Source organism: Centruroides sculpturatus, unplaced genomic scaffold, assembly GCF_000671375.1.
Source record: "Centruroides sculpturatus isolate CEXI.00-Female unplaced genomic scaffold, Cexi_2.0 scaffold2777, whole genome shotgun sequence".
In the NCBI taxonomy this organism is placed as follows: Eukaryota; Metazoa; Arthropoda; class Arachnida; order Scorpiones; family Buthidae; genus Centruroides; species Centruroides sculpturatus.
Genome location: NW_019387160.1, coordinates 2903 through 14368, shown reverse-complemented (window position 1 = coordinate 14368; position 11466 = coordinate 2903). Strand labels below are relative to the sequence as shown.

The window sequence follows — 11466 nt, the reverse complement described above, 5'->3', positions numbered from 1 at the left end:
TTGTTTAATAAAAACTCATAACAGCCAGGAAAGTTATGCAACTTGTTGCTGAATTTTTTTTGATCAATCATACTAGTTAAATATGATTTTTTTCATAATTTTTAAGTTTATTTGAATAATTATGATTAACCCTGAAAAATTAAGGTTTACACATTAAAAGATGAGATAAGAACAAAATTTAAAAAATCTACATTTTTATTAGGTGAATTTGCTTCTAAAAGTTGTAAGCTAGCATTAAGTAGCAGAAAAGACTTAATAAAATCATTTAGAAAAAGTGAAGAATTTAGAAAATGTTTTAGTGAAGATACTGATTACATGTGCTTATATTTTAGTTGAACTTTATTTGACCTTTTATTGTGTTGTTAGTATAAAAATAAGTAATTTGAAAATAGCACACGTAAAAAATTATTAAAAGACTAAATATTGTAAAATGAATTTAATTACTATCTCTCTAATATTTGAAATTTCTACCTAATTTAAGGTTTGTATATAGAATTTTAAAAAATTATATTGTATATTGTATTTAATTTGAGATTCAAAAGTTAAATTACTGATTTCAAAAGGCTTAAAAAATAATTTATAAAGAGTAATATGATGCATTTTATTAATTTTTTTCAAAATTATAGATGTCGAAAACTTCCTAAGGCTTTAAGAGAATGGCAAGCCTTTTTAGATTTAAAGAAAAAAATTGATGATTTTAATGAAAAATGCCCATTATTACAATTAATGGCTCATAAGGCAATGCTACCAAGACATTGGCATAAAATATCAGAACTGATTAATTATAAATTTAATATAGATTCTGAAACATTCTCTCTTAGAGATGTGATAGAAGCACCTTTATTAAAGTTTAAAGATGATGTGGAAGTAAGTTATATTTTTATTATATTAAATTTTGAAAATATAAATTTATGTGTATCTTATAAATTCAGTTAAATTCAATTTGTTAAAATATAAATATTTATTGAAAAAAATTAAATTATTGCTTTTTTTTTTTATGTATATGAGCTCTCTGATCTTTACAAGATTGTGATAAGTGAAAGAGTTGTTATTACAGGTATATCTCGACTTACGTCATTTCAAGTTACGTCGTTCCCGATTATACGTCGTTTGTCAAAAACTTATATGGAAAAATAAAAATCAAGTTTAAGTCATTTTATTTGACTTTATGTTTGTTTGCCACAAATATTGAAGTCATAATATCACTAGAAAAGCGTTTAAAGCACATAAAATCATATTAAAATATATATATATTTACATGTACTGTATTTACAGTACATGCATTCGTAAATTTAGATTACTTTTTTCTGTACTATATTAAAAACTAAAATTTATTTGTTTGTAAGCTTAAAATAGATCCTTATTAACCATATATTATTAAAAATGCATTAATAAATAAAATACAGAACCGGAATGGTAATTTATGGTTTAGTTTAGTGACGTAGATTCGGAGACAAGTAAGTTTGACTTACGTCATTTTTTGACTTACATTGCCTCTCCTGGAACCAATTATCGATGCAAGGCAAGGTATACCTGTATTAGCATAAAAATAACTTTTATGGTAATTTAAAATTTACTATTAAATGAAATTATGTAATATTGTTTAACATTATATTACAAAATCTAATAGAGATCATTCTACAGTAAATACTAAAGTTTTGATTACACTTTTAATTAAATAAATTATTATTTTTTTAATTATTCAATAGAAATAACATACTAAATATTATATAAACTGGATTTTTATTTGAAGTTTTTTTAATATAACATAGGATGTGATTACCAAAGAAAACATTGTTAAATGTAAAATTGTTAATTCTGGTTTTTAAATAAAATAGTTTAACTGAAAAATGAGAGTTTTAGTTTCCTATATAATCTATCTTGTAAAGGTCTATGTAGGATCAAATTTAAGTTTTTTTTTGTTACGAAAATAAACTTAAAACATAACTGTAGTTAATTGGTAACAATTGTTTGTAGCTCTTGGTTAAAATTTGCTATAGAATAAGCAGTAAATGAAAATTTAATCTGTTAGGAAATATTTACAAATTTAATAATCATATTTAGTAAGTTTAATAATATAATAATAATAATTACTTTTAATTATCTTAAACTCTTACAGAAATTTAATACAAACCTGCTAACCTTAAACTTATAAATATAAATGTATGGTATTTGGTATATATTTTTGTCAGCAAATAGCTGTATATATATATAGATATCAATTAGTTAAATAACTAAAATACAAAATTTATTTAAAATTAGGATATATGCTTAGCAGCTGTAAAAGAACAAGATATTGAAGCAAAATTAAAACAAATAATAGTTGAATGGACTACAAAAGTATTTTCATTTTCCACTTTCAAGAATCGTGGAGAAGTTTTATTGAAAGGGCAAGAAACAACTGATATCATAACAAATTTGGATGATAGTTTGATGGTTTTAGGATCATTACTAAGTAATAGGTATGAAAAGAGCATAAATAATTTTGTTTAAATTATGGTTACTAAATATTTGTTTACTAACTTAAAATATAAAACTTTATATGATTAATTGAGCTATTTATTGAGGTTATATGTTTGTAAAAAGTACACAGCTAATAAGATTAATTAGCATTAAAAAATTATATAATTTTTTTCAAATTTATAGTTAACTGTAATAAAATTTTTAATTTTATTTAAAATTTATAAGTTAATAATTTAAATCTGTTTTTGAAATAAATAAAAGTGCATTAGAATAATACTGAATAAATGAAAAAATCTATTAATGTATCAGATGTTGCAAGGTAATTAAATATTTTCTCATGTAAATTTTAGTGTAAGAAATTTTTATTAAATGCTATTATATTTACCAATAAAAAGTTATAGATTCAAAATATGAAGATAAAAATAGTGTAAATATAAGTGTGTCATTGTTTTGTCATTTCTAAAAAATTTGTCATTGAAATTGTGAGTAAAAAATTTGAGATTATTTATACATATAACAATGAAATAGATATGGAATAAACAGAAATTGAAGTTATCTCTCTAATAATTGGATCAAAATTAAACAAATAATAGTTGAATGGACTACAAAAAGGAACTGAAATCATTTGATCTTTGTGCCAAAAGTTAGATGATTATAGTAACTTTTTGTGTTAGAGAAGAATATTATTCAAAAAGAAATAAAAATTAATGAAAATTGGTTATTAAATTTTTAAATTAAAATGTTTTTGATAAGATAACTTTCCTATTTAGAAACTAGATTTTGACAGAATTATTATTGTTACATAGTCTTGCACTTATTCAAAATCTAATAAATTCCTGAAAATGATTTGAATATTGGAAAATTTTTTTATCATTTCTTTGTGAGAAAAATCTCATCTTGTTCTTGGGCCATCTCAACAACTCTCAATAATGTTCTCAAATTACAGTAAAACACTAAAAAATTTATTTACACCATGATTTAACATATTAAACATAACAAACTTCAATTACTTTACTAATTGAAACATGGTGAGTGAAGCAAGCAAGCTTTTTTGGCAGTGACTTAAACTGACAAATTCCTGAAACACATTTTGCAAAGTAGAATGAAATTTGCACATTGATAGAAGTAATGAAATGGCATATCATGACAGAATAGGAGATATTGGGGGTGAAAGATCATCCCCGTATTAGTCAATGGGAAAATTTAGCATTGTAAAAATGTAACAAACAAGCACACACTATCCAACATATGGCAAAGCTCTCGTGAAATTTGTTTTGAATACCAATCTTTTTTTCCATTTTCCTCGAAAAATTTACCCTATTTACTTTTATTTATATCTTCTTCTTCACGTGTTATGCCCGGTCCACCGGACGTTGGCGATCACCAAGGAGAGGGAGTTCCTATCTTCGGCTGTTCTTATTACCTTCGCAATGTTTTGTATGCCTGTCCATTTTTTAATATTGTCCATCCATGATAAATGTCTTCAGCCTCGTTTACGCTTTCCCTCAATCTTTCCATTGAGGATTAGTTGTGGGATTTTGTATTTTTCTCCTCTAGTGATATGTCCCAAGTATGCAATCTTTCTGCATTTGATTGTTGACAGCAATTTTCTGTTTGTTCTTGCTCTGCTTAGAATTTCGTTGTTGGTCACTCGATCCGTCCATGGGACTCTCAGCATCCTTCTGTGAATCCACATCTCAAATGCCTCCAGTCTTCTTTCTGTATTCCTTTTTAATGTCCAGCTTTCCACACCATAGAGGAGAACTGACCAAATATAACATTCGGCCATGCGTTGCCGCAATTTCAAATTTAAATTGTCGTTGCAGAGCAGGGTTTTCATTTTTTGGAAGGATGTTCTAGCTGCTGCTATCCTGCATTTAATTTCTTTCCCTGAATCTATATTTTCTGTAATTATGCTTCCCAAGTATTTAAACTGTTTGACCCGTTCAATTTTTTTTTGGTCAAGAACAAGTTGTGCCTCTCTGTGTGGGGTCTGACTAAAAATCATAAATTTAGTTTTGTTTGCATTTATTTTGAGACCGGCATCAATTCCTGCTGAGTTAATTTTGTTTAGTAGTACCTGTAAGCCTTCTAGGCTGTCGCATATGATTAGTGTATCATCAGCATATCTAATGACGTTAAGAATTACGCCGTTGATTTTAATCCCATAATTTGAGTTTTCTAAGGCATTTTTGAAGATTTTGTCTGAGTACAGATTAAACAATAAGGGCGAAAGAATGCAGCCCTGCCGGACTCCTCTCTGTATTTCAATTTCTGCTGTTTTCATTGTTCCTAACTTGACTTCTGCTGTTTGACCCCAGTATAAATTTTGAATTATTCTGATGTCCTTGCCATCTAATTGAACTTGGTGTAGGATCTCTATTAATTTGGAGTGTTTCACACTATCGAAAGCCTTTTCATAGTCGATGAAACAAGCAAATATGTCTTTTTGTTGTTCACGACATCTCTGGAGAAGGACGTTGATACTAAACAACGCTTCTCTTGTTCCAAAAGCATTTCTGAATCCAAATTGAGTTTCCTCGAGATCAATTTCACATTTTTTATATATCCTGGCGTGTATAATATGTAGAAATATTTTCAGAACATGGCACATGAGACTAATGAGTCTGTAGTCGCTACAACTTTTAGGATGACTTGTTTTAGGGATTGTTACAAAGGTTGATTTTAACCAGTCTTTTGGTATTGTGCCAGTATTGTAGATTCGATTGAATAATCTAGTAATTAGACTTCGAACTCGCATTTGAGTTATAAATAAACACTTGGCTTTATTTTTATCATTTTAGTTGATACGTGACGACAGCACGTTTCGGGCATAAAGCCCCTCATCAGTCAACTTGTATTTTCTCGATGTTATTAATCCGATGGGTTGGACACATGTTCTTTGGATGGATGTTGTTGTTTCTATAATTGAAATTTCTATGTTGTCTTCGAAACCGTGTTTTTTGAATACATTGGACTTCAAACTTGCATTTGAGTTATAAATAAACACTTGGCTTTATTTCCATCATTTTAGTTGATACGTGACGACAGCACGTTTCGGGCATAAAGCCCCTCATCTGGCATAAAGCCCCTCATATATTCAAAAAACACGGTTTTGAAGACAACATAGAAATTTCAATTATAGAAATGGCAACATCCATCCAAAGAACATGTGTCCAACCCATTGGATTAATAACATCGAGAAAATACAAGTTGACTGATGAGGGGCTTTATGCCCGAAACGTGCTGTCGTCACGTATCAACTAAAATGATGGAAATAAAGCCAAGTGTTTATTTATAACTCAAATGCGAGTTCGAAGTCCAATGTATTCAAAAAACACGGTTTCGAAGACAACAATCTAGTAATTAGTTTAATATTATCATTTTCGATCAATTTCACAATTTCCGTCAGGATTTCGTCAAGTCCGGGAGTTTTCTTATTCTTTGCGATATGAATGGCATGCTTTACTTCTTCGTCGAGTATTTCAGGACCTTCTACTGGGTCTTTATTTATGGGTGTTGGTCTTTCCTCATCAAAAAGTTTTTCAATGTAATGTTTTCACACGTTTTTCAATTCGTTTTCATCAATAATAGGACTGTTATTAGCATTCATTAGTATATTAGAGCGATGACACTTCAATGAACCCTTCATTTCTTTGATTTTCTTATGCATCTGGAACATATTATGTTCTTTTTCGAGGTTTTCAATTTCGTTGCAGTTTCTCTTTATCCATTCCTCCTTGGCCTTTTTTTATCTCTATCTTTATAATGTCATTAACACGTTTGTAAGTTTCTGCATCATTTTTTGTTGTCTTCGTTTTTTCATTAAGTCCAGTATCTCTTCCGTCATCCATCTTTTCTTCTTGACTTTACAGGTTGATTTCAGGTTTTTGTGACAGACTTTGATCAAGATGTCACTCAGATCTTCCCATAGTGTTTGTATGTCAGAATGATTATTATCTTTCAAGTTGCCCAGCTCCTTATTCAATTCTTCTTCTACTTGTTTTCTAAATTGTGGTATTTCTATTCTCGTAATATCATAGTGTTGGCTTTATTTATATATGTTAACATATTATACCTTAAACAATATTATATAAGTTAAGGAAGTTTTAGAACAAAGGTAAGGATTTATTGCTTATGCAGAGTGACAAGTTGCTCTAATTTAGCACCCTGCAGTGGTCTAATGCAAGTTCACAAATTGTTGCTGTGCTTGAGACAGAGACAGGGTTCTCCTAGTAAATATTTAATGTCAGTAAATGATGTCTGTGAGCAATGCCAAGGCCATCCTATTACATTTAACAAGGCTCAGAGTTAACAATATCGGGCACCCATTTTCATAATTAAAACAAAATCTCATTTTATTTTTATACTGAAATACTGGTATAAATTAAAATAAAAATGAACAGCCAGTTTATTTACAATGTAATAAAAATGTAAAAAACAATTTCATCAATAAAAAGTAAACTTCTGTGAGATAGTGGTGGCTGGTGTCCTACCTCGGGCTGCAGCTCTATTAGCTCAATAGTTAAGGTGTTACAGAGTAATGCAATGAGTAAGTTTGCATAAAGTTTCTATAAAATTTCTAACACGATACTCCTGTTAGGAATTTTATTTTTTTAAATATGTAGTAGGAAGCAATGAGAATATTGTAGTGATACTGCATATTTTATATTATAATAGTACTGCACAAAAAATAGAACAGCAATACAAATAAATAAACTAAGTAGGTTTATAACCTGTCTTATTGTATATCTTCAAGTTCTTTCAAATTGTTTTTTAAACATAACTATTGGTTATCCATACAAAATTATGGTAAATGTTTGGTTAAGTATAGACATATTTTCTCTCTGTCCCTAATATATACAAGGTCTGTTCAAAAAGTATCGGACCTTTGGTCGGCAAAAATAAATTTATTGACTTTGAGGAACAAAANTTATTACGTTGTTAGTATAAAAATAAGTAATTTGAAAATAGCACACGTAAAAAATTATTAAAAGACTAAATATTGTAAAATGAATTTAATTACTATCTCTCTAATATTTGAAATTTCTACCTAATTTAAGGTTTGTATATAGAATTTTAAAAAATTATATTGTATATTGTATTTAATTTGAGATTCAAAAGTTAAATTACTGATTTCAAAAGGCTTAAAAAATAATTTATAAAGAGTAATATGATGCATTTTATTAATTTTTTTCAAAATTATAGATGTCGAAAACTTCCTAAGGCTTTAAGAGAATGGCAAGCCTTTTTAGATTTAAAGAAAAAAATTGATGATTTTAATGAAAAATGCCCATTATTACAATTAATGGCTCATAAGGCAATGCTACCAAGACATTGGCATAAAATATCAGAACTGATTAATTATAAATTTAATATAGATTCTGAAACATTCTCTCTTAGAGATGTGATAGAAGCACCTTTATTAAAGTTTAAAGATGATGTGGAAGTAAGTTATATTTTTATTATATTAAATTTTGAAAATATAAATTTATGTGTATCTTATAAATTCAGTTAAATTCAATTTGTTAAAATATAAATATTTATTGAAAAAAATTAAATTATTGCTTTTTTTTTTTATGTATATGAGCTCTCTGATCTTTACAAGATTGTGATAAGTGAAAGAGTTGTTATTACAGGTATATCTCGACTTACGTCATTTCAAGTTACGTCGTTCCCGATTATACGTCGTTTGTCAAAAACTTATATGGAAAAATAAAAATCAAGTTTAAGTCATTTTATTTGACTTTATGTTTGTTTGCCACAAATATTGAAGTCATAATATCACTAGAAAAGCGTTTAAAGCACATAAAATCATATTAAAATATATATATATTTACATGTACTGTATTTACAGTACATGCATTCGTAAATTTAGATTACTTTTTTCTGTACTATATTAAAAACTAAAATTTATTTGTTTGTAAGCTTAAAATAGATCCTTATTAACCATATATTATTAAAAATGCATTAATAAATAAAATACAGAACCGGAATGGTAATTTATGGTTTAGTTTAGTGACGTAGATTCGGAGACAAGTAAGTTTGACTTACGTCATTTTTTGACTTACATTGCCTCTCCTGGAACCAATTATCGATGCAAGGCAAGGTATACCTGTATTAGCATAAAAATAACTTTTATGGTAATTTAAAATTTACTATTAAATGAAATTATGTAATATTGTTTAACATTATATTACAAAATCTAATAGAGATCATTCTACAGTAAATACTAAAGTTTTGATTACACTTTTAATTAAATAAATTATTATTTTTTTAATTATTCAATAGAAATAACATACTAAATATTATATAAACTGGATTTTTATTTGAAGTTTTTTTAATATAACATAGGATGTGATTACCAAAGAAAACATTGTTAAATGTAAAATTGTTAATTCTGGTTTTTAAATAAAATAGTTTAACTGAAAAATGAGAGTTTTAGTTTCCTATATAATCTATCTTGTAAAGGTCTATGTAGGATCAAATTTAAGTTTTTTTTTGTTACGAAAATAAACTTAAAACATAACTGTAGTTAATTGGTAACAATTGTTTGTAGCTCTTGGTTAAAATTTGCTATAGAATAAGCAGTAAATGAAAATTTAATCTGTTAGGAAATATTTACAAATTTAATAATCATATTTAGTAAGTTTAATAATATAATAATAATAATTACTTTTAATTATCTTAAACTCTTACAGAAATTTAATACAAACCTGCTAACCTTAAACTTATAAATATAAATGTATGGTATTTGGTATATATTTTTGTCAGCAAATAGCTGTATATATATATAGATATCAATTAGTTAAATAACTAAAATACAAAATTTATTTAAAATTAGGATATATGCTTAGCAGCTGTAAAAGAACAAGATATTGAAGCAAAATTAAAACAAATAATAGTTGAATGGACTACAAAAGTATTTTCATTTTCCACTTTCAAGAATCGTGGAGAAGTTTTATTGAAAGGGCAAGAAACAACTGATATCATAACAAATTTGGATGATAGTTTGATGGTTTTAGGATCATTACTAAGTAATAGGTATGAAAAGAGCATAAATAATTTTGTTTAAATTATGGTTACTAAATATTTGTTTACTAACTTAAAATATAAAACTTTATATGATTAATTGAGCTATTTATTGAGGTTATATGTTTGTAAAAAGTACACAGCTAATAAGATTAATTAGCATTAAAAAATTATATAATTTTTTTCAAATTTATAGTTAACTGTAATAAAATTTTTAATTTTATTTAAAATTTATAAGTTAATAATTTAAATCTGTTTTTGAAATAAATAAAAGTGCATTAGAATAATACTGAATAAATGAAAAAATCTATTAATGTATCAGATGTTGCAAGGTAATTAAATATTTTCTCATGTAAATTTTAGTGTAAGAAATTTTTATTAAATGCTATTATATTTACCAATAAAAAGTTATAGATTCAAAATATGAAGATAAAAATAGTGTAAATATAAGTGTGTCATTGTTTTGTCATTTCTAAAAAATTTGTCATTGAAATTGTGAGTAAAAAATTTGAGATTATTTATACATATAACAATGAAATAGATATGGAATAAACAGAAATTGAAGTTATCTCTCTAATAATTGGATCAAAATTAAACAAATAATAGTTGAATGGACTACAAAAAGGAACTGAAATCATTTGATCTTTGTGCCAAAAGTTAGATGATTATAGTAACTTTTTGTGTTAGAGAAGAATATTATTCAAAAAGAAATAAAAATTAATGAAAATTGGTTATTAAATTTTTAAATTAAAATGTTTTTGATAAGATAACTTTCCTATTTAGAAACTAGATTTTGACAGAATTATTATTGTTACATAGTCTTGCACTTATTCAAAATCTAATAAATTCCTGAAAATGATTTGAATATTGGAAAATTTTTTTATCATTTCTTTGTGAGAAAAATCTCATCTTGTTCTTGGGCCATCTCAACAACTCTCAATAATGTTCTCAAATTACAGTAAAACACTAAAAAATTTATTTACACCATGATTTAACATATTAAACATAACAAACTTCAATTACTTTACTAATTGAAACATGGTGAGTGAAGCAAGCAAGCTTTTTTGGCAGTGACTTAAACTGACAAATTCCTGAAACACATTTTGCAAAGTAGAATGAAATTTGCACATTGATAGAAGTAATGAAATGGCATATCATGACAGAATAGGAGATATTGGGGGTGAAAGATCATCCCCGTATTAGTCAATGGGAAAATTTAGCATTGTAAAAATGTAACAAACAAGCACACACTATCCAACATATGGCAAAGCTCTCGTGAAATTTGTTTTGAATACCAATCTTTTTTTCCATTTTCCTCGAAAAATTTACCCTATTTACTTTTATTTATATCTTCTTCTTCACGTGTTATGCCCGGTCCACCGGACGTTGGCGATCACCAAGGAGAGGGAGTTCCTATCTTCGGCTGTTCTTATTACCTTCGCAATGTTTTGTATGCCTGTCCATTTTTTAATATTGTCCATCCATGATAAATGTCTTCAGCCTCGTTTACGCTTTCCCTCAATCTTTCCATTGAGGATTAGTTGTGGGATTTTGTATTTTTCTCCTCTAGTGATATGTCCCAAGTATGCAATCTTTCTGCATTTGATTGTTGACAGCAATTTTCTGTTTGTTCTTGCTCTGCTTAGAATTTCGTTGTTGGTCACTCGATCCGTCTATGGGACTCTCAGCATCTTTCTGTGAATCCACATCTCAAATGCCTCCAGGTTTCTTTCTGTATTCTTTTTTAATGTCCAGCTTTCTACACCATAGAGAAGAACTGACCAAATATAACATTCGGCCATGCGTTGCCGCAATTTCAAATTTAAATTGTCGTTGCAGAGCAGGGTTTTCATTTTTTGGAAGGATGTTCTAGCTGCTGCTATCCTGCATTTAATTTCTTTCCCTGAATCTATATTTTCTGTAATTATGCTTCCCAAGTATTTAAACTGTTTGACCCGTTCAATTTTTTTT

General features: G+C 27.3%; 2 protein-coding genes across 2 annotated transcripts; both read left to right on the top strand.

Annotated features, from left to right (window-relative positions):
* Positions 1–602: 602 nt before the first annotated feature.
* LOC111616219 (dynein heavy chain 5, axonemal-like) lies at positions 603–2493 on the top strand. Its single transcript, XM_023357647.1, has 2 exons — positions 603–867; positions 2263–2493. Exons 1-2 carry the CDS (start codon positions 727–729, stop codon positions 2491–2493), a joined length of 372 nt encoding a protein of 123 aa, XP_023213415.1. The 5' UTR covers positions 603–726.
* A 5155-nt stretch (positions 2494–7648) lies between these two features.
* Positions 7649–9538, top strand: LOC111616220 (dynein heavy chain 5, axonemal-like). The gene is made up of 2 exons (XM_023357648.1): positions 7649–7912; positions 9308–9538. The coding sequence occupies exons 1-2, from the start codon at positions 7772–7774 to the stop codon at positions 9536–9538; spliced, it is 372 nt and encodes a 123-aa protein (XP_023213416.1). The 5' UTR covers positions 7649–7771.
* Positions 9539–11466: the final 1928 nt, after the last annotated feature.

Bases quoted from the DNA above. Each gene is read 5' to 3' on its own strand.
- LOC111616219 (XM_023357647.1), top strand. From the start codon at position 727: ATGGCTCATAAGGCAATGCTACCAAGACATTGGCATAAAATATCAGAA. The intron at 868-2,262 runs GTAAGTTATATT...ATTTAAAATTAG, and splicing joins AGTTTAAAGATGATGTGGAA to GATATATGCTTAGCAGCTGT.
- LOC111616220 (XM_023357648.1), top strand. From the start codon at position 7,772: ATGGCTCATAAGGCAATGCTACCAAGACATTGGCATAAAATATCAGAA. The intron at 7,913-9,307 runs GTAAGTTATATT...ATTTAAAATTAG, and splicing joins AGTTTAAAGATGATGTGGAA to GATATATGCTTAGCAGCTGT.